At 42.2% G+C, this 23,538-nt stretch overlaps 1 protein-coding gene across 1 annotated transcript in view; it reads left to right on the top strand.

Moving 5' to 3' along the window:
• Nucleotides 1–23,538, top strand: part of MYO15A (myosin XVA) — a 162,140-nt gene that overhangs the window by 21,340 nt on the left and 117,262 nt on the right. Inside the window, exons 8-15 of the mRNA XM_089694083.1 lie at nucleotides 413–526; nucleotides 2,859–3,020; nucleotides 13,401–13,514; nucleotides 13,597–13,655; nucleotides 14,978–15,101; nucleotides 17,108–17,203; nucleotides 20,541–20,672; nucleotides 22,259–22,384. Coding sequence (XP_089550209.1) covers nucleotides 413–526; nucleotides 2,859–3,020; nucleotides 13,401–13,514; nucleotides 13,597–13,655; nucleotides 14,978–15,101; nucleotides 17,108–17,203; nucleotides 20,541–20,672; nucleotides 22,259–22,384 — 927 coding nt within the window. The remainder of the gene's footprint in view (nucleotides 1–412; nucleotides 527–2,858; nucleotides 3,021–13,400; nucleotides 13,515–13,596; nucleotides 13,656–14,977; nucleotides 15,102–17,107; nucleotides 17,204–20,540; nucleotides 20,673–22,258; nucleotides 22,385–23,538) is intronic.

Here is a 23,538-nt window from a genome sequence, read left to right as displayed (position 1 = left end):
CATGCTAGCCCTTTGAAAAAGCAGCCCTTCTATAATTGCCTACAGTGCCAGTGGAACCTGGAACCCAATGTTCGTACATACAGACAGCACATAACCCTTTCCCATTCCATCCAAAACGAAAAAATATTTTTGGCTTTAGACACACTTTAAGGGGAGCTTCATAGTTTTCATTTGCTCCTTGCTCCAGGAGGTGCACACCAAAAAATGCCAACACTGGACTGGTGACTGTGAACTCCATTTGTAAATCTAATGTAAGCAGATGGTCACTAGCAAAAGTTTATCTAACCATGGGTCAGCTATTACTGTTTTTTAGGCATTCTATTAAAATCTTTAGCATGCTTCCCAGATAAAGTACATGTATAATAAATGTGTGAAAATGATCAATGATTTGATTCCCCTTGTCATATTGCAGGCCAAAAATGAGAGGAATTACCACATTTTCTATGAGATGCTGGCAGGACTCCCGGCTCAACAAAAACAACTTTTCTACCTGCAGGATGCAGAAACTTATTACTACTTGAATCAGGTACGTCTTAGATTTAGGAGCTTCGAGTTAAAGTAGGGTTGATTTACTAAAGGCAAATAGACTGTGCACTTTGCAAGTGCAGTTGCATTCACTTTCTATACTAAATGTCAACTTGGTAGAGCTTCACTTAAAGAATACTTAATCAGGTGCCAAGAAACTTAAAAAAAAAAAAAAAAAAAAAAAAATTTTTGCTTGAATATGATTGGATGATAGAAATCAGCAGAGCTTTACTGCATTTACTAAGCTCTGGGGAAAACTAGTGTAACTGCACTTGCAGAGTGCACAGCCTATGTGCCTATAGTAAATCAACCCCTTTGACATTTGTATGCTCTTTTAACTGTGTTGTTAGTTAGCCATAAACAGAATGATTTTTGGAAAATTTCACAAAGGCATTCTTTAAAGAAACAGCGAACAATACAGTATTCTTGGTGTGATCTTTGACAAAAATAAAAAATAAAAAAAAAAAAAGCTATCAGTTAATATAAATGCTGAAGAAAAACAACAGTTTTTGTCTGTATGTCAGTGATATCAGAACATTTACAGCCTAAAAAAGGCTTTTTCAACCTTTTTAAATTGAAAGTTCTCTGGAAATAACTTTGAGGTCTCAGGGAACCCCTACTAATAATTACTATATCTACTGTAGCACCCTCCCAAATAGCTAGGGGGAGCTAGAGTTAATTGTTAGTTAGAAGTGCTGAGTAGCAGCCCAGGTTTAATAGTCATGAGGTCAAATTATGGTCAGGGGCTGAGAGACTCTGCAGATCAGCTTTCTGGAACTTCCCCCTGCGCTAGAACTTTGGTGAAAGTTCTAGAAGCAGTGGTCAGAGGTAAGGAGTGGCTGATGTGCACTCTCAAGGTATCCTGGCCAATCCCCAACAGGAGGCTTGCCAAAGGGCAAAAATAGCCCTTAAGAGTGTTTGAGCCTGCTCAGCAGCAGGAGAATTTGGGTGGAAGATGGAGAGGAAGTGAGAGGCTGGAGAGCAAGAGCCTGGGAGGGGGCCCAGATGGAGAAGGGCTCACCTACAGACAGAGGATCTTGAAAGGAAGAAAGCTTGGGACTTCACTGGCCTCCAGAGCAACGACCACCTATGCATCAGGAAAGGCCTGAGAGCAGCCACTAACCCAACAGTAGTATAGGATAAGGACTGAGTGAATAGACCTGCACCCCCTGGGCCAGTTAGGAGAAGGAGCACTCTGGTGGGAAACTGGATTAGCTGCTACCTGGGACTGTTTCACACTGCAGTGGCAGGCACTGGATCCCCTGCCCAAGGATTCACCCAGTACACCTGGATGAGGAGAGGCGTCATTTAGGGTCTGGTACTACAGGAGATGCTAGCTAGCTCTCCAGAAGATAATTTTTGCTGTCTGAAGAGACTTGTATATAGTTCCAGGGAGGCTGTTCTCAGTTGCCATTCCCTTTGGGCTTCCCATACACCCCTTATCCCATCCAAGTTCTTATTCCCCCTAATAAAATCCAAAAAAACAAGCTCAAGGACTGGTTACTGTCTCCTGGATACAAGTCTGTGTGAGGAAATGTGTGTTGCCTGGCTGTGCAGGACTATAGGGGGACCCAAATCTCTAGCGACTCCTAAGGGGGCAGTGCTACACTACAACTAGTTCACACCTGTGCAGGTTGTTGCTGCTGCGGAACCAAACCTGTTCCTGAAGCCACAACCACCTGCTCAGAAAAACACACTGTGGCTGAGTTGATGTGTGGAGATACCATTAATCTTAATAGCACCCCCACAATAGAAAGCGCTGCATAGTCACTTCCCTAAGATGGTAGCATTGCCCTCATTACCTTCCACTCTACAAGATGGCATATGGATAACATGAAATATGAGAAAATGCAAAAAGTAACACTGCTTTGCAAGCATGCACACAATGACATCAGATCCAGAGGTGTATTTACCACAAGGCAAACAAGGCATTTGCCTAGGGCAGCATTTTTCAGGGGGCAGCACTGCCCCTCGGAAGAAGGGACACATGCGGCATGGGTACCTGGTGGGTTCCGAGAGAGGCTGCGGGTTTCATAATGGTGTATGCACAGCCCAACTCTTGTTCCCGGGGATGTCCGGAGCTGTGAAGGTGTGTGTGTTTCTCTTTCTCTCGCAGTTGGCGATGGTGGCTGGTGTATGGGGGCAGTGGCAGTGGAAGGCTCTCTCAGGTGGGGGGTAGGGGTGTTGTTGGTCAATGTCAGGCGACTCAGGTAATGCTGTCACATACGGGGTAGTGACGGGGTCCTCAGCTGCAAGTCACCCCACTGCAGACTAAATGATAAAAGAAGTCTCAGCTGGAGTTCCACTTTCATTTCCTTTCCTTTATTATTCAGGGAAGAAACTGTGAGATCCCATCCAAAAGTGATGCAGAAGATTTTCGGAGGCTCCTTAACGCCATGGAATCCCTCAGCTTCAATGGCGAGGATCAGGACAGCATCTTCCGAATTCTGTCTTCCATCCTTCACTTGGGCAACGTCTACTTCGAGAAATATGAGGTGCGGTCCAACAGGATTAGAGATGTTCAGGGACCATACAAACTGGGGCATATTTATAGTGCATTTATAGCAAACACAAAGTATTTCTAAATATCTGATATATCGTAAAAAGATTTTGATATGTGACCATTTTATAGTTCTTACATCTTTACAGAACCAGGAGAGGTAAAGAGTATAAAATAAACATGTAAAAAGTATATATATATATACACTGCTCAAAAAAATGAAGGGAACAGTTTGAAAACACATCAGATCTCAAATGGAAAATCTCCTGCTGGATCTCTATATGGACGAGGTAATGTGATAGGAATGTAAGGATTCCCCATCGTTTCATGGAAATGAAAGTGATCGACCTACAGATGACTGAATTCAAAGACACCCTGAAAATCAAAGTGAAAAAAATGATGCAGCAGGCGAGTCCATTTTGCTGAAATTTCGTTGCCGCAACTCAGAATGGTCCTCAGTAGTTTGTATGGCCCCCACGTGCTTGTATGCATGCCTGACAACGTCTGGGAATGCTCCTAATGAGACCACGGATGGTGTCCTGGAAGATTTCCTCCCAGATCTGGACCAGGGCATCACTGAGCTCCTGGACAGTCTGAGGTGCAACCTGGCGGCATCGGATGGACCGAAACATGACATCCCAGAGGTGTTCTATTGGTTTCAGGTCAGGCGATCGTAGGGGGCCATTAAATTGTATCAATTCCTTCATCCTCCAAGAACTGCCTGTTTACTCTAACCACATGAGGCTGGGCATTGTGTTGCACCAGGAGGAACCCAAGACCCCCTGCACCAGGAGGAACCCAGGACCCACTGCACCAGCGTAGGGTCTGACAATGGGTCCAAAGATTTCATCCCGATACCTAATGGCAGTCAGGGTGCCATTGTCTAGCCTGTAGAGGTCTGTGCATCCCTCCATGGATATGCCTCCTCAGACCATCACTGACCCACCACCAAAACGGCCATGCTGAACTATGTTACGGGCAGCAGAACGTTCTCCATGGCTTCTCCAGACCCTTTCACGTCTGTCACCTGTGCTCAGGGTGAACCTGCTCTCACCTATGAAAAGCACAGGCAACAGGGACTGCAAGTGGCTGATACCAGGTCACATTCAAATAACTAGAATGCTTGCATTAAGAATAATACATGTATTTATTAATTCATTACTTTATTTATTTATTTATTGTGTGTCTTTTATATCTGTCAGTAGCTCAGCTTTAAGCACATGTAAATCAAACATATTCAGCCTAATTTATCAATTTAGTGAACCTGACCAGGGGCGGACTGACAACTCATGGGGCTCCCGGGGCAAAAGGGGATCATGGGGCCCCTGTGTCCTTGCCAAAACTCAAAAAAGCCTATGAAAAAGGTACCAGGGGCATCTCATGGGGCCCCCTACATGACCCCGGGCCCTTGGGCAGTGCCCGAGTTTCCAAATGGTCAGTTCGCCCCTGAACCTGACTTGGCTCAAACCAGTGCTGAAGTGCAGGGACTTTGTGGTTTCTGCAAATACCAGTGTTAATCTTAAAAAACAGTGGAGCTTCTTGGGGTTAAGGAGACACAAATGAACGCAGATCTGCATTCATTAACACATCATTTATTGTATTGTAAATTCAAGATAATCTAAGTACCTGGATTTGACCTGGTATCAGCCTTTTGCAGTCTCTGTACAGCAGAGCTGGAGTGTTAAAAGAAGAAGCAGTACTAGAAGCTCACAGATGAACTTATCACTGCTGCTTCTTTTCACCATCCAGTCACGGGCTGGGGGTGAGTCCAGGATGATCTGGGCTCAGAGGAAGTGGGTTGAATGCAGGGGCGGACTGACAACTCATGGGGCCCCTGGGCAATAGGGGATCATGGAGCCCCTGTGTCCTTGCCCAAACTCAAAAAAGCCTATGAAAAAAGTACCAGGGGCATCTCATGGCCCCCTACTGACCCCGGGCCCTCGGGCAGTGCCAGAGTTTCCAAATGGTCAGTCCGCCCCTGGACTGAGGACATCTAGCAGTTGAAAAAAAGTGCTGCAGGGGAAATCTCTGGAGTGAATGTAATGCTTTTGTTATTTTATCTTTTAAAGGACTAATCATTTTTATCTTGTTAGGACTCATGTACACTGCAGCTGATAAACTGACGTTCAGGAGCTGTTGAGCATTTTTTTCAGCAGCCCCTGAACTCTCCCTAATGTTCTCCTAGGTGTCCATGTACACATCGTCATTTACAGGCATTTACAGGCAGTTGAGTTTACAGTCGTTTTTTCGAAAGCACCAAAATTGCGTTCAGGAGTAGATTTTAGCGACGTTTCAAACGACAAATGTAAACACGGTTAACCGCATTTACAAGCGTTTGCGCTTAGACGCGTTTTTTGACAGGTCCATATCCAGATGCTGTCTTTTTTCTTCATCAGAAATGCATGCAAAGCGTTTTCCATGTATTCAAATGGACCCGGTACACCAGCGCAGTCAGTTCCGGGTTTCGCGTGAAGGAAACAATGGTAGAACGCACCGCATTATACTCATGATGGGATCCATAGTGAATACAACCAGAAAAGACAGGTCATCTCCACACATACTGCTCTCTCTGCTTCTGCTCTCTCTATTCCTCTCAAAATGTCTGAAATAGTTCATTTTTTACTGTTTTTCAGTGCATTCTGGGCATTTGGGAAGGTCTCCTGAGGTTATATTTAGAGATGAGCGAATCGAACCAGGCAAACCGGAATTCGAGTCGAATTTCAGGAAATATTCGATTCGCGGCGAAACCGAAATTTTGCCTACTTCGGGTGCGCGAATCGAACATTTCCCGATCAGCCGGCAAAAGTGTCCCTGCAGTGAGCTCCGCTATTTCTGACAGTTCTCTGACAGAAGGAACACATGTTTAGCGGTTGAAACATTGTATCTATTAGTTTACATTTAGGATACAGATGTTTCAACCACTGTTCATGTGAAGAAGCTGTGAGAGAACTGTCAGAAATAGAGGAACTCTGCACATACACTTTTTGCCGGCTTGGAATTATTCTTCTTTTCATCCTACTTCTTCTTCTTCTTCATCTTCATCCTCAGAAGAAGAGGATGAGGATGAGGATGAAGAAGAAGAAGAAGAAGTAGGATGAAAAGAAGAATAATTCCAAGCCGGCAAAAAGTGTATGTGCAGAGTTCCTCTATTTCTGACAGTTCTCTCACAGCTTCTTCACATGTACAGCGGTTGAAACATCTGTATCCTAAATGGAAACTAATAGATACAATTTGTATCTATTAGTTTCCATTTAGGATACAGATGTTTCAACCGCTGTACATGTGAAGAAGCTGTGAGAGAACTGTCAGAAATAGAGGAACTCTGCACATACACTTTTTGCCGGCTTGGAATTATTCTTCTTTTCATCCTACTTCTTCTTCTTCTTCTTCTTCTTCATCCTCATCCTCATCCTCTTCTTCTGAGGATGAGGATGAGGATGAAGAAGAAGAAGAAGCAGTAGGATGAAAATAAGAATAATTCCAAGCCGGCAAAAAGTGTATGTGCAGAGTTCCTCTATTCTGCAGATACACTTAGAGGAGCTCTGCACATACACTTTTTGCCTGTTTGGAATTAATCTTATTTTCATCCTACTTCTTCTTCTTCTTCTTCTTCTTTATCCTCATCCTCAGAAGAAGAAGAAGAGGATGAAGAAGAAGAAGAAGAAGAAGAAGAAGAAGTAGGATGAAAATAAGAATAATTGCAAGCCGGCAAAAAGTGTATGTGCAGAGTTCCTCTATTCTGCAGATACACTTAGAGGAGCTCTGCACATACACTTTTTGCCGGCTTGGAATTAATCTTATTTTCATCCTACTTCTTCTTCTTCTTCTTCTTCTTCATCCTCATCCTCAGAAGAAGAAGAAGAGGATGAGGATGAGGATGAAGAAGAAGAAGAAGAAGAAGAAGAAGTAGGATGAAAATAAGAATAATTCCAAGCCGGCAAAAAGTGTATGTGCAGAGCTCCTCTAAGTGTATCTGCAGAGCTCCTCTAAGTGTATCTGCAGAATAGAGGAACTCTGCACATACACTTTTTGCCGGAAACCGCTGTATGGAGGGAATGTCCCAGAACTGTCAGAAATAGTCTATTTCTGACAGTTCTGGGACATTCACTCCATACAGCTGTTTCAACCGCTGTATGGAGGGAATGTCATAGAACTGTCAGAAATAGACTATTAATGACAGTTCTGGGACTGTCCTTCCATACAGCGGTTGAAACATTCTATTTCTGACAGTTCTATGACATTCCCTCCATACAGCGGTTGAAACAGCTGTATGGAGTGAATGTCCCAGAACTGTCAGAAATAGACTATTTATGACAGTTCTGGGACATTCACTCCATACAGCGGTTGAAACATTGTATCTATTTTTTTCCATAAATGACATTCTGCAGATACACTTAGAGGAGCGCTGCAGATACACTTTTTGCCGGCTTGGAATTATTCTTATTTTCATCCTACTTCTTCTTTTTCTTCTTATGAGGATGAGGATGAAGAAGAAGAAGTAGGATGAAAATAAGATTAATTCCAAGCCGGCAAAAAGTGTATCTGCAGCGCTCCTCTAAGTGTATTTGCAGAATGTCATTTATGGAAAAAAATAGATACAATGTTTCAACCGCTGTATGGAAGGACAGTCCCAGAACTGTCATAAATAGTCTATTTCTGACAGTTCTGGGACATTCACTCCATACAGCTGTTTCAACCGCTGTATGGAGGGAATGTCATAGAACTGTCAGAAATAGACTATTAATGACAGTTCTGGGACTGTCCTTCCATACAGCGGTTGAAACATTGTATGTATTTGTTTCCATAAATGGATCCATTTATGGAAACAAATACATACAATGTTTCAACCGCTGTATGGAAGGACAGTCCCAGAACTGTCATTAATAGTCTATTTCTGACAGTTCCATGACATTCCCTCCATACAGCGGTTGAAACAGCTGTATGGAGTGAATGTCCCAGAACTGTCAGAAATAGACTATTTCTGACAGTTCTGGGACAATCACTCCATACAGCTGTTTCAACCGCTGTATGGAGGGAATGTCATGGAACTGTCAGAAATAGACTATTAATGACAGTTCTGGGACTGTCCTTCCATACAGCGGTTGAAACATTGTATGTATTTGTTTCCATAAATGGATCCATTTATGGAAACAAATACATACAATGTTTCAACCGCTGTATGGAAGGACAGTCCCAGAACTGTCAGAAATAGTCTATTTCTGACAGTTCTGGGACATTCACTCCATACAGCTGTTTCAACCGCTGTATGGAGGGAATGTCATGGAACTGTCAGAAATAGACTATTAATGACAGTTCTGGGACTGTCCTTCCATACAGCGGTTGAAACATTGTATGTATTTGTTTCCATAAATGGATCCATTTATGGAAACAAATACATACAATGTTTCAACCGCTGTATGGAAGGACAGTCCCAGAACTGTCAGAAATAGTCTATTTCTGACAGTTCTGGGACATTCACTCCATACAGCTGTTTCAACCGCTGTATGGAGGGAATGTCATAGAACTGTCAGAAATAGACTATTAATGACAGTTCTGGGACTGTCCTTCCATACAGCGGTTGAAACATTGTATCTATTTGTTTCCATAAATGGATCCATTTATGGAAACAAATAGATACAATGTTTCAACCGCTGTATGGAAGGACAGTCCCAGAACTGTCATTAATAGTCTATTTCTGACAGTTCTATGACATTCCCTCCATACAGCGGTTGAAACAGCTGTATGGAGTGAATGTCCCAGAACTGTCAGAAATAGACTATTTATGACAGTTCTGGGACATTCACTCCATACAGCGGTTGAAACATTGTATCTATTTTTTTCCATAAATGACATTCTGCAGATACACTTAGAGGAGCGCTGCAGATACACTTTTTGCCGGCTTGGAATTATTCTTATTTTCATCCTACTTCTTCTTTTTCTTCTTATGAGGATGAGGATGAAGAAGAAGAAGTAGGATGAAAATAAGATTAATTCCAAGCCGGCAAAAAGTGTATCTGCAGCGCTCCTCTAAGTGTATTTGCAGAATGTCATTTATGGAAAAAAATAGATACAATGTTTCAACCGCTGTATGGAAGGACAGTCCCAGAACTGTCATAAATAGTCTATTTCTGACAGTTCTGGGACATTCACTCCATACAGCTGTTTCAACCGCTGTATGGAGGGAATGTCATAGAACTGTCAGAAATAGACTATTAATGACAGTTCTGGGACTGTCCTTCCATACAGCGGTTGAAACATTGTATGTATTTGTTTCCATAAATGGATCCATTTATGGAAACAAATACATACAATGTTTCAACCGCTGTATGGAAGGACAGTCCCAGAACTGTCATTAATAGTCTATTTCTGACAGTTCCATGACATTCCCTCCATACAGCGGTTGAAACAGCTGTATGGAGTGAATGTCCCAGAACTGTCAGAAATAGACTATTTCTGACAGTTCTGGGACAATCACTCCATACAGCTGTTTCAACCGCTGTATGGAGGGAATGTCATGGAACTGTCAGAAATAGACTATTAATGACAGTTCTGGGACATTCACTCCATACAGCTGTTTCAACCGCTGTATGAAGGGAATGTCATGGAACTGTCAGAGTCCCAGAACTGTCATTAATAGTCTATTTCTGACAGTTCCATGACATTCCCTCCATACAGCGGTTGAAACAGCTGTATGGAGTGAATGTCCCAGAACTGTCAGAAATAGACTATTTCTGACAGTTCCATGACATTCCCTCCATACAGCGGTTGAAACAGCTGTATGGAGTGAATGTCCCAGAACTGTCAGAAATAGACAGAAACTGTCACAGAACTGTCCTTCTTCTCATCCTTCTCCTTCTTCTCATCCTTCTTCTCATCCTTCTTCTCATCCTTCTTCTCATCCTTCTCCTTCTTCTCATCCTTCTCCTTCTTCTCATCCTTCTCCTTCTCCTTCTTCTCATCCTTCTCCTTCTCCTTCTTCTCATCCTTCTCCTTCTTCTCATCCTTCTCCTTCTCCTTCTTCTCATCCTTCTCCTTCTCCTTCTTCTCATCCTTCTCCTTCTTCTCATCCTTCTCCTTCTCCTTCTTCTCATCCTTCTCCTTCTCCTTCTTCTCATCCTTCTCCTTCTCCTTCTTCTCATCCTTCTCCTTCTCCATCTTCTCATCCTTCTCCTTCTTCTCATCCTTCTCCTTCTCCTTCTTCTCATCCTTCTCCATCTTCTCATCCTTCTCCTTTTCCTTCTTCTCATCCTTCTCCTTCTGCTTCTCCTTCTCCTTCTCCTTCTTCTCATCCTTCTCCTTCTTCTCATCCTTCTCCTTCTTCTCATCCTTCTCCTTCTCCTTCTTCTCATCCTTCTCCTTCTTCTCATCCTTCTCCTTCTTCTCATCCTTCTCCTTCTTCTCATCCTTCTCCTTCTTCTCATCCTTCTCCTTCTCCTTCTTCTCATCCTTCTCCTTCTCCTTCTTCTCATCCTTCTCCTTCTCCATCTTCTCATCCTTCTCCTTCTCCTTCTTCTCATCCTTCTCCTTCTTCTCATCCTTCTCCTTCTCCTTCTTCTCATCCTTCTCCTTCTTCTCATCCTTCTCCTTCTCCTCATCCTTCTCCTTCTCCTTCTTCTCATCCTTCTCCTTCTCCTTCTTCTCATCCTTCTCCTTCTCCTCATCCTTCTCCTTCTCCTTCTTCTCATCCTTCTCCTTCTCCTTCTTCTCATCCTTCTCCTTCTCCTTCTTCTCATCCTTCTCCTTCTCCTTCTTCTCATCCTTCTCCTTCTCCATCTTCTCATCCTTCTCCTTCTCCTTCTTCTCATCCTTCTCCTTCTCCTTCTTCTCATCCTTCTCCTTCTCCATCTTCTCATCCTTCTCCTTTTCCTTCTTCTCATCCTTCTCCTTCTGCTTCTCCTTCTCCTTCTCCTTCTTCTCATCCTTCTCCTTCTTCTCATCCTTCTCCTTCTTCTCATCCTTCTCCTTCTTCTCATCCTTCTCCTTCTTCTCATCCTTCTCCTTCTCCTCATCCTTCTCCTTCTTCTCATCCTTCTCCTTCTCCTTCTTCTCATCCTTCTCCTTCTCCTTCTTCTCATCCTTCTCCTTCTCCATCTTCTCATCCTTCTCCTTCTCCTTCTTCTCATCCTTCTCCTTCTTCTCATCCTTCTCCTTCTCCTTCTTCTCATCCTTCTCCTTCTTCTCATCCTTCTCCTTCTCCTCATCCTTCTCCTTCTCCTTCTTCTCATCCTTCTCCTTCTCCTTCTTCTCATCCTTCTCCTTCTCCTTCTTCTCATCCTTCTCCTTCTCCTTCTTCTCATCCTTCTCCTTCTTCTCATCCTTCTCCTTCTCCTTCTCCTTCTCTTTCCTCATCTCCAAGGGCATTTAAATTAAAGGTACAGTGTTCTGCACTAATTTAAAGGCTCTCTGAAGCCTAGAAACCCTTTTTATATGTCATCTTCGTAGCGAAGAAATTCGCATCGAATCGAATTTCACACTGGAATTCGCCGAATCAGCCGAATCGAATTTTTGAGAAATTCGCTCATCTCTAGTTATATTTTAACCACTTCCATACCGGGCACTTATACCCCCTTCTCCCCAGGCCAATTTTCAGCTTTCAGCGCTGTCGCACTTTGAATGACAATTGCGCGGACATGAAACACTGCACCCAGATGAAGTTTTTATCATTTTTTTTCACACAAATAGAGCTTTCTTTTGGTGGTGTTTAATCACCACTGAGTTTTTTATTTCTTTTTTGTAAATAAAACAAAAAACACCTGAAACTTTTGAAAAAAAAACGCACTTTTCTTCGTTTCAGTTATAAAATGTTGCAAATAAATAGCATTTCTTCATAAATTTAGGTCAAAATGTATTCTGCTACATTTCTTTGGTGAAAATAATAAACATAATAATAATAATTTAATTTGTATTTTTTTTCTCACATTTTTCTATTTTTTATTATTTTATTTTTTCTTTTTTTTACAATTTTTTTTTCAGCATACTGTGACCAAAGCAATACGATGTTGCCATAGTAATATTGAACTACTCTGGGCAAGTGATCAGGATTTTTCTTTTTTTTTTTAAACACATTATGATTGCTAATACCGATGTATTTCATTGATATTTGCAAACATTGTTACTGAAAGAAACTGATCCATTCAGTCTTTTGTTGTGATTAGCTGTGATTGGGCAAAGCTGATCACATGATACAGATGGGCTGTGATTGGCCCTGTCTGTATCATGTGACTGCTTTGACCAGTCACAGCTAACAACATAATTGTATACAATGGATGGCATGACAGGAAGTCATCCATTGTATACAATTGACATGTGATTGGTCACAGCAGTCACATGACACTGGCAACGGGCTGGTGTAGTGATATGTCATCAGCTATGTCCCATGGACACAGCTGGTGACAGAGCATGCAATTGCGTGGTCCTGCGAGCAGCTCGTTTTGACAGGACGTCATATGACGCCCAGTCACAATGAGGAGTGTTAAAAATGCTTCTAAACTGACATTTTTTAACCTACGTTTTCTAGCAGTCAGAAGAGTATGCCAAACGCCCCGTGTACATTTATTATTTATTTCAGGTACTTATATAGCACCAGGGGCAGACTGACCATTTGGAAACTCAGGCTCTGCCTGAGGGCCCAGGGTCAGTAGGGGGCCCCATGAGATGCCCCTGGTACCTTTTTCATTGGCTTTTTTGAGTTTGGGCAAGGACACAGGGGCCCCATGATCCCCTATTGCCCAGGGGCCCCATGAGTTGTCAGTCTGCCCCTGTATATCACCATCAATTTACACAGTGCTTTACATATATATTGTACATTCACATCAGTCCCTAACCCTCAAGGGGTGTACAATCTAAGGTCCCTAACCCTCAAGGGGTGTACAATCTAAGGTCCCTAACCCTCAAGGAGCGTACAATCTAAGATCCCTAACCCTCAAGTGGCATACAATCTAAGGTCCCTAACCCTCAAGGGGTGTACAATCTAAGGTCCCTAACCCTCAAGGGGCGTACAATCTAAGGTCCCTAACCCTCAAGGGGCGTACAATCTAATGTCCCTAACTCACATTCATACATACACATACTAGGGACAATTTAGACAGGAGCCAATTAACCTAGCAGCATGTCTTTGGAGTGTGGGAGGAAACTGGAGTACCCGGAGGAAACCACGCAGGCACAGGGAGAACATGCAAACTCCAGGCAGGTGGTGCCGTGGTTGGGATTTGAACCAATGACCCGAGTACTGCCAGGCGGAAGTGTTAACCACTTAGCCACTGTGCTGCCCTTATTTTTACCTGCAAACCTGCTTTAAGGCAAAGAAAAGAGATCACAAGAACACACTGACCTTGACTTGGAACGGATATACAGTCTTATGTTTCCTGAATTTTAGACTGAGTCTCAGGAAGTGGCTTCAGTAGTGAGTGCGAGTGAGATACGCGTGGTGTCGGAACTTCTCCAGATATCCCCTGAGGGGCTACAGAAAGCCATCACCTACAAAGTGACGGTAAGTAAAACAATACATACACAATAATACGCAGAGAGAGATACTAGGATGCACATCATAATAATATTCTCTGGTTGTACAGGAAACCTTGAGAGAGAAGATCTACACTCCACTGTCGGTGGACAGCGCTGTCGATGCCAGGTAAGCCTTTAAGAGAACCAGTCATAACTCAGCTTACATAAGAATCTGAATATTCAGTCTTGATTTATTATAAATGTGCAGTCTTGCTTATATAGGGGTTTATTTACTATCCAAGCAGAATGCCTTTAGTGCCCATTGATGCATTGTCAATGGGCAGTTGAATGGCAGTTGTTAGGACTTAGCAATTAAGTTTCAAGGAGAAACTTAATCAGATAGGTGTACAGATGAAGATGTACTAGTGGGCATCTTATGCTGCTTGCTGTTAGGACGGACTTTGACTTTTCAAATGGAGTACAGTATTAATTTAATTCTATAGAGTTCTTACCTAAACAGAGTAGATCTAAACAGCTGTGTTCTATGCAAACAGTTAATTGACTAAACCAGACACCCAGAAGAAGTTGTTGCTCACCCTGCTTTATTGGGATTCAGGGGAAGTCACGCTATGTCTGTGCCCACCATCAGCCACTGGCACGCTGGCAGGTCTGGGCCAAGGGGTAGGCAGAAAAGGTGGCGAACTTGGGCTCTTCAGCAAAGCATGGGGGTAAAAAGGATAGGATCTGAAACAGTTTGCAGTTCATGGGGTGAAGGCACTTTGGCCTTCAGTACCCTCATCCCTTGGGTGCTGAAGGACTTTGTCCCAGCAGTGCATACTGGGCAGGAGGTGTCCACACAAAGCCTTTGAAGATTTTTCAAAACCCGGGAGATGTTAGCAGAGCTAGGCTTAATTGATATGGGCATACTAATGCATACGCCTGTGCGCAGGGGTGGACTGACAACTCATGGGGCCCCCAGGCAATAGGGGATCATGGGGCCCCTGTGTGCATGCCCACACTCAAACCACACCTAAAAAAGCCTATGAAAGGTACCAGGGGCATCTCATAGGGCCCCCTTCTGACCCTGGGGCCTCGGGCAGTGCCCGAGCACCTGAATGGTCAGTCCGCCCTTGCCTGTGCGAGGCCCATGTTTGCCCGCACAGGGATGCACAGGTGTTGGCTGCTTCCATTTTGACATCCTCGTGGGTTCAGGTCCTTGAAGGCACACTGGCTGTGTTCGGGGACCTGCACCCACGCGGCTGTCACATTAGAAGCTCCAGCTGCGGTCTCAATTGGCACGAATGGGACTGCCTACACAAAGATTCATGGAACCCCTCTGCATCTCCATGTGGGCAGACATGGATGTACTCTGCAGTGTGCTCGTGTGAACGAGGCCTTTTCCTTTAAGCTTTAATATATTGTGTCAAGCATCCTCCATAAGGAGATGATTCTTGGTTTCTTAGCCAATATTCATGGAGCAACATTAGTGATATCGCCATTGTCTTTCAGAGATGCTATTGCCAAGATTTTATACTCCCTGCTCTTCAGCTGGCTGACAGACAGAATTAACAAACTGGTATATCCCCGACAAGATGCCCTGTCCATCGCTATACTGGATATCTATGGCTTTGAGGTGAGATGTCCCAGATTGCTTTTTTAATTAAAGGACAAAAAAAAGGACAATTCTTCCAGCCTCACTGTTTTGTTAATGTAGGATGAGTGATGATTTTAAGAAATTCACATCAGCTATTAGAAGAAGACCTAAGGGGAGGTGGGAGGGAGTTGCAGGATATAGACCTTTTATCATTTAAAATGAAGTCAATGGCTGTGAACAATGGCTTGGCTTCAGCATCTCTCCATAAAGCGGGGGGACCTCTATAAGAAATGGAAGCCACCCAACACCATGTCATGAGTCCAAAGTCCCTTATTAAGACCAACAACAGAAATACTAAAGGCTGCCAATGTCTCTCGGAGGCCTGAAATCCACCTTGACCAGGGCTTAAACATGTAGCAAGAATAACTATTTAGACTCAAAAACAAAGTTCCTGGATGGAAGTTTTGGCTGGAGAGATTGTTCATAAGTGATTATTTCGGTATCTACGGGAAAGGAGGTCTTGGTTTGCGTATAGTTTTAGTTAAGTGCCTATAGTTTTTCTTTAGATCCACCAGTGAGAGGTGTCGGGCCCTAATGAGCGTGTGTATATTAAAAATGCTGATATTTGGAGGTTATCATTTGCTGAAAAAATCGATTAATTAATAATTGGATTTACTATAAATGGCAGCTATACTTGATAAAGGTGAGATGTCCTACAATGTCACTGAAAGTTGCTGATATTTTTCCTTTAAGTAACTTAGCCTATCAGCACTAGGGTCATTGGTTTGGATCCCAACCATGGCACTACCTGCCTGGAGTTTGCATGTTCTTCCTGTGCCTACATGGGTTTCCTCTGGGATCTCCCACACACGAAACATTTCTTCACACACCCCAAAGGTATGCTGGTAGGTTAATTGGCTCCTGTCTAAATTGACCCTAATATGTGTATGTTTGAATGTAAGTTAGGGACCTTAGATTGTACACCCCTTGAGGGTTAGGGTCTGATGTGAATGTACAATATATATGTAAAGTGCTGCATAAATTGACAGTGCTATATAAGTACCTGAAATAAATATTTAAAAGATCTAAATAGAGTTTTTTTTGTGCCAAGCCCAAAGTGTGTGCACAAAAAAACCCATCAAAGACATAAAAGACGGAATGAGCGACCAAACACATAAAATGTACAGGGTTCAATATTGGTGCTTCTCCAAAGCCTAAGAGCATCTGTTTCTGAACTCTCTCTGGGGTGCAAAGCTCCTAACATGGGAAAGTTGCTCTGAATCCACCTGGCCTGTATCAGTTGGAACTGTCTTCTCAAAGGTTAGGTTAGGACTCCCTTGGAGAGTCAGGAGGAATGATCATTCTTCCTCCCCAAAAACAGGACTTAGACTCTCCATCCTTGTGAGAGGTAGAAATATGCTAAATAGACTACATGCTATGAATGTTATAAACATTCTCCAGAACTTGTCCAAAAAGCCCTAGGCCAGGAAATGATGGAAGACGAAAAGTGTTGTGCCTTACTGAAACAATGGGGTCCCAAACCCAAGGTGTTTATTTCAGGCGTCCTTGAGTTTTCATGCCAGGGGCACTAGTTCTGTGGGATCTAAACAGGACTGCATTATTAGGAGTCACTAAACTGCTCAAAATGCCTACCTTGGTCAGAATAATACTAGCCCACCAAGTCCCCTTGTCTAACCTGGCATGGCTCTCTTCTTGCGTGGTGGAATGGACCTTTCATACTAGGCAGGGTACTTTTCAACCTGCAAACCTGAGAGACCAAGGTCCATGGTTGGTTTCTTCCCCTTGGAATTCATAAGAACAGATACTACACTGTATTTTAGTAGAATGATAGAAAATTGACCGTATAAAAAACTGTTTTTGGAAAAAAAAACATGTAGGCTAGTAGCTGCGTAATGTCACTGACCCACCAGGACAGCTTGCGAGTGATGAAACTGAAAACATTTTGGAACTCATATCTCAGTCTGATGTCTTGATGCAGTGTGTACTCTGTCGATGTCCGCTAATAACTTTTTTTTTTCAAACAGGACCTCAATTTTAACAGCTTTGAGCAGCTGTGTATTAATTATGCTAATGAGTACCTGCAATTCTTCTTCAACAAGATTGTGTTCAGAGAGGAGCAGGTAAATACTTGGAACATTGACTTACCTTAGATTTTCGATGCTCAAATTCACCATTGAAGGTGACCATTGTTTGCCCAAAGAGAATTGCTAGATTGTTGGAAAAATTCCCACTTGAGTGGGCACAGATCCCTCCTACTACAATGGTGGGGCAGAGTATCACTGAACATATGACTTACATGTCACGTGTTTGGTCAAGTGACATGGCAGGTTCCAGCTCTTTAGCAACGCAACAGAAGATAGAACTCATCTACAGCAACCTTAAGCTGGGTACACACGATCTGAATATTGTCCGGCCAGCAGGAGCAGGGCCATGTGTACAACTGTCCTTAGGTGATCTAAGAACCAGCTTTTGATAGTGGTGGTGGTGGTGGTGGGGGGGTCCCCCTGTCAGAAAACAAAGGCACAGCGGGAGCGATCACTCCGTTTTTATTTTTCATTCAGCCCGCTGGGTTTTAGACTTGTTTCACTCGGGCTTCAGCTTGTATAAGTGCAGTGTGAACAGCAAAGCATTTGCAGAGCTTTCAGCAAGCTTTGTTGAAACTTTTAAAGTACCATTAAAGTACCATTCAACGCCAACTTGTAAATGCTGAACAGAGATTTTAATAGGCATTTCCACTTTAAACAAGCTGCTAGCAATCTTTCAACAAGCTTCAAGAAGTGCTGAAGCCTGCTAGCAGCTTGTTTAAAGTGGCAATCAGCGCTCCCATTATGATCTGTTTTCAGCATTTATTCAAATCTGCAAATGCTTTGTCAAAGCTTGATGTTCATACTGCTCTTATACAAGTTGAAGTCCTTTTTATATTTATAATTATAGCAGCTTTAGATGTTTCCCACGTGGAAGAAAAATATATTTGAAATATATTTTTAAAATATTCCTCCAAAACATATTGACATATATTTGAAATGCTAAAATTTTGGCCATATTCAATATATTTAAAAATATATTTATATATATGAATATTATATATATATATATATATATATATATATATATATATATATATATATAATATTTTTAAAAATACATTTCAAACATACTGTATGTCTTTAAAAATACAAATCTACATTTTTGGAATGCATTTACAAATATATGTAAAAATATATGTTGAAATTACTTTTTTTATATGTGAAAAAAAATCTGAAGAATATATTTTAAAAAAATAGATTTTTAAAAATATATTTTTTAAAGTACAGTTGCAAGAAAAAGTATGTGAACCCCTTGGGATTACGTGGAGTTTTGCATGAATTGGGCATAAAATGTGCTCTGAACGTCATCTAAGTCACAACAATAGAAGAACACAGTCTGCTGAACATAATACTACACAAACATTAGATGTTGCCATGGTTTAATTGCACATAACATGTAAAAATTCACAGTGCAGGGAGGAAAAAGTATGTGAGGCCCTAGCTTAATGACTTTTACCAGAGCTAATTGGAGCCAGGAGTGAGCCAACCTTGACTCCAATCAGTGTGATGATATTGGATGTGTTGCTGACAGCTGTCCTGCTCTTAAAAAACACACACTTGGTTTGGGTTTACTGGTTTCAAGAAGCACTGTCTGATGTGAACCATGCCTCGCAGAAAAGAGCTCTCAGAAGACCTACGATCAAGAATTGTTGACTTGCATGAAGCTGGAAAGGGTTACAAAAGTATCTCCAAAAGCCTTGATGTTCATGTGTCCACGGTAAGACAGACTGTCTACAAATGGAGAAAGTTTAGCACTGTTGCTACTCTCCCTAGGTGGGGTCGTCCTGTAAAAATGATTGCAAGAGCACAGCGCAGAATGCTGCATGAGGTAAAGAAGAATCCCAGAGTGTCAGCTAAAGACCTACAGAAATCTCTGGCACATGCTAACATTTTTGTTGACACATCTACAATAAGGAAAACATTAAACAAGAATGGAGTACATGGGAGGTCACCACGGAGGAAGCCATTGCTGTCTAAAAAGAATATTGCAGCACGTTTGAAGTTTGCAAAAGAGCACCTGGATGTTCCACAGCACTACTGGCAAAATATACTGTGGACAGATGAAACCAAGATTGAGTTGTTTGGGAAGAACACACAACACTATGTGTGCAGAAAAAAAGGCACAGCACACCAACATCAAAACCTCATCCCCACTGTAAAACATGGTGGAGGGAACATCATGGTTTGGGGCTGCTTTGCTGCCTCAGGGCCTGGACGGATTGTTGTCATTGATGGGAAAATGAATTCCAGAGTTTATCAAGACATTTTGCAGGAAAACGTACGACCATCTGTCTGCCAACTGAAGCTCCGCAGAGGATGGGTGATGAAACAGGACAATGACCCTAAGCATACAATAATTCAACAAAACAATGGCTGCAACAGCACAGAATACGCCTTCTGGAGTGGCCCAGTCAGAGTCCTGACTTCAACCCAATTGAAATGCTGTGGCATGACCTTAAGAGAGCGATTCACACCAGACATCCCAAGAATATTGCTACACTGAAACAGTTTTGTGAAGAGGAGTGGTGCAAAATTACTCCAGATCGTTGTGCAGGTCTGATCTGCAACTACAGGAAAAGTTTGGTTGAGGTTATTGCTGCCAAAGGAGGGTCAACCAGTTATTAAGTCCAAAGGTTCACATACTTTTTCCTTCCTGCACTGTGAATGTTTACATGTTATGTGCAATTAAACCATGGCAACATCTAATGTTTGTGTAGTATTATGTTCAGCAGACTGTGTTCTTCTATTGTTGTGACTTAGATGACGTTCAGAGCACATTTTATGCCCAATTCATGCAAAACTCCACGTAATACCAAGGGGTTCACATACTTTTTCTTGCAACTGTATATGCGCCAGATTTTTTTTTAACATATACAAAAGTAATTTAACATATATTTTTACATATATTCATAAATGCATTCCAAAAATGTAGATTTGTACTTTTAAAGACATACACTATATTTGAAATGTATTTTTTAAAAATATTTTTCATATATTTTGTAATAAAAACGCATTTCATTATGCAATATATGTATATATATATATATATACATATATATATATATATATATATATATATACTGCATGTTGATATAGTAAAATATATATATATATATATATCTCTATATATAGATATATATATAGATAGATAGATATATTTAGTGAGATATATTTTGAAATATTTGAATATGGCCAGAATTTTAGCATTTCAAATATATGTCAACATATTTGGGAAGAATATTTTTAAAATATATTTCAAATATACTTTTCTTTCCTATGGTTTATATCAGTTAGAGCCTGGAAAGTAGTGCATTTTTTAAAATATATTAGTATTTTTTAGACTGAGATCAGTATCTATGTTTGCTTATAGGAGGAGTACATCCGAGAGCAGATTGATTGGAGGGAGATATCCTTTAACGATAACCAAGCATGCATAGACATTATTTCCCAGAAGCCCTATGGAATCCTGAGAATACTTGATGACCAAAGCTGCTTTCCACAGGTAACTTTAATCCCTACCAACTGGTCACATCAGTCTATAACTTGCTCTAATTGATTTGCTTATTAAGTTAGTAAATTGTCTGGATAAACCTGATAGAGCAACCAGAGCCCCCAGATTTTGGTACTTAAAGGGACCCTGTTGCTATGTTAAAAGACTTCAAAGCAGGGGCGGACTGACCATTTGGAAACTTGGGCACTGCCCGAGGGCCCGGGGTCAGTAGCGGGCCCCATGAGATGCCCCTGGTACCTTTTTCATAGGCTTTTTTGAGTTTGGGCAAGGACACAGGGGCCCCATGATCCCCTATTGCCCGGGGGCCCCATGAGTTGTTAGTCCGCCCCTGCTTCAAAGAGACCCAGCCTATAAAAGAATAAAGTTTGTACATATCCTTTGTGGTGGGTAATGATGATCAGGAGATTCTGCTGCTATCTGGTATTGTGTTTTCGATAAGTTATTCCCTGGTTATCACTTCCGCCTGGCAGTACTAGGGGTTGTTGGTTTAAATCCCAACCACGGCACCACCTGCCTGGAGTTTACATGTTCTCCCTGTGCCTGCGTGGGTTTCCTCAGGGTACTCCGGTTTCCTCCCACACTCCAAAGACATGCTGCTAGGTTAATTGGCCCCTGTCTTAATTGTCTCTAGTATGTGTATATATGAATGTGAGTCAGGGACCTTAGATTGTACACCCCTTGAGGGTTAGGGACTGATGTGAATGTACAATATATATGTAAACCACTGCGTAAATTGACGGCGCTATATAAGTACCTGAAATAAATAAATAAATAAAATAAATTCCCACTGGATGGTGTGGTTCATCCCCTCAGCTTTTATATCCCTACAGGGACACTGTAGTGGACTAGAGGCCAGTGGGTTGCACAATATCTGAAAATAGGGGACACACCCCTGCGGAGCTCGTCAGGTTCTCTTAAAAGTGGAGCTTAAGGGCAATATATAAAAACAGTACAATCAAATCCAGTCATACATTTACTGAAAAACTGAAAAATAGGACTAAGGCTACATTTACGCCTAAGTGGTTTTTCAAGACAAAATGCTTGAAAAAACACCCCAAAAAAAGCTCATGTCGTGCTTTAAAAAAGTCCTGGATTATTTCCTGGATACACAGAATATAACTGGATATAACATTTATAGGTAAAGTTGATCCAGGGAATTTCCGATTGCCTCTCGGGGGATCAGGAAGGAAATGTTTCCCCTGCAGGAGCAAATTGGATCGTGCTTTGCTGGGTTTTTTTGCCTTCCTCTGGATCAACTGTGGGTGTAGGATTATAACTTTTTTTTTTTTTTTTAATGGTTGAACTGGATGGACTTTTGTCTTTTGTAACTATGTAAAAAGAAATTTTTAGGCATTTCCATTGAGGTCTGTGGGGACAGAAACACTCAATTCTGCCTGAAAAGTAGATCTTGTACTTTTCCGAGTGACAGGCGGTTTTCTACAAGCGACAAAACGCTCAGATGTGAACAAGGGCTATTCAAAACAATAGGTTTTTACTTGTTGAGTGTTTTTGAGCTACAAAACGCTCCAGTGTGAATGGGGCCATATGCTTTTTTAACTGGTCTCTGTTTCTTGTAGGCCACAGACCACACATTTCTTCAGAAATGTCACTACCACCATGGAACCAGCGAATTGTATTGTAAACCCAAGATGCCGCTACCTGAGTTCGGGATCAAACACTTTGCTGGTAAAGTCACTTATCAGGTAAATCACATCTTGTTTTAAAAAAGAAACAAAAACCACAGATGGGATCCCCTGCAAATATAGATTAAATTAGTATATAGGTAATACGCCGACTCACCCAACTTGAAGGGTGGTGTCCTCAGGACCAAGACATGCAGTAAATATAGGAACCCATAAGTAGAGAACTCACTGGAAAAGAAGTCCTTGAGAGAACAGGGCTGCGGCTTAAAACACAATTTTTATTGAAAATGACATGGTAAGTACAAAACAGATAATGCCCTCCACCCGGCACAATAAAATCATGACAACGTTGCCATATGGAGAAACACCCGCCCGGGCATCCAGGTCCACAGAACACACACACACTCAGCACCTTTAGTGGCCAATATGATGGAGACCCATAGGGTCATATGACCAGTGGAGCCCCTAGGCAGGGGCGGGGGGTGCGCACCACATCGGGTGACACCTACCGCATGGGGTGACACTGGACCCGCTCCAAGAAAAGGTAAGTTGTAAAGCAAGCCGACGGTCCCCGCAGGATGGATCGGATCTGCGGATTGGGGAGCATAATGGATCAGACTCAGATCCAATATGCTCAATCCGCAGATCCGATCCATCCTGTGGGGATCATCGGACAGGGTGTCACCAAGTGTTACCGCACCGGGTGACACCAACCCTAGGGAAGCCCCTGCATATGACATAAAAAGTGAAGATCAAGGGAATGTCAAAAATAGTATGGAAGAAAAATCTTGTTTTAAAAACCTGATGTAGACGTTGATACAGACGTTGACACAGGCTTGCTTTACAACTTATCTTTTCATGGAGTGGGTCCGGTGTCACCAGGTGACACCAACCCTAGGGAAGCCCCTGCATATGACATAAAAAGTGAAGATCAAGGGAATGTCAAAAATAGTATGGAAGAAAAATCTTGTTTTAAAAACCTGATGTAGACGTTGATACAGACGTTGACACAGGCTTGCTTTACAACTTATCTTTTCATGGAGTGGGTCCGGTGTCACCCGTATAGGATGCATGCCGACGATCCCCGCAGAATGGATCAGATCTGTGGATTGGGGAGCATAATGGATCGGACTCTGATCCCTTATGCCCAATCCGCAGATCTGATCCATCCTGCGGGGATCGTCGATTTGCTTTACAACTTATCTTTTCATGGA

Source organism: Staurois parvus, unplaced genomic scaffold (genome assembly GCF_062004578.1).
Source record: "Staurois parvus isolate SC_StPar_1 unplaced genomic scaffold, SC_StPar_1.0 ptg000649l, whole genome shotgun sequence".
Lineage (NCBI taxonomy): Eukaryota > Metazoa > Chordata > Amphibia > Anura > Ranidae > Staurois > Staurois parvus.
The sequence above is the reverse complement of the archived record's forward strand: the minus strand, read 5'-3'. Positions and strand labels throughout refer to the sequence as shown.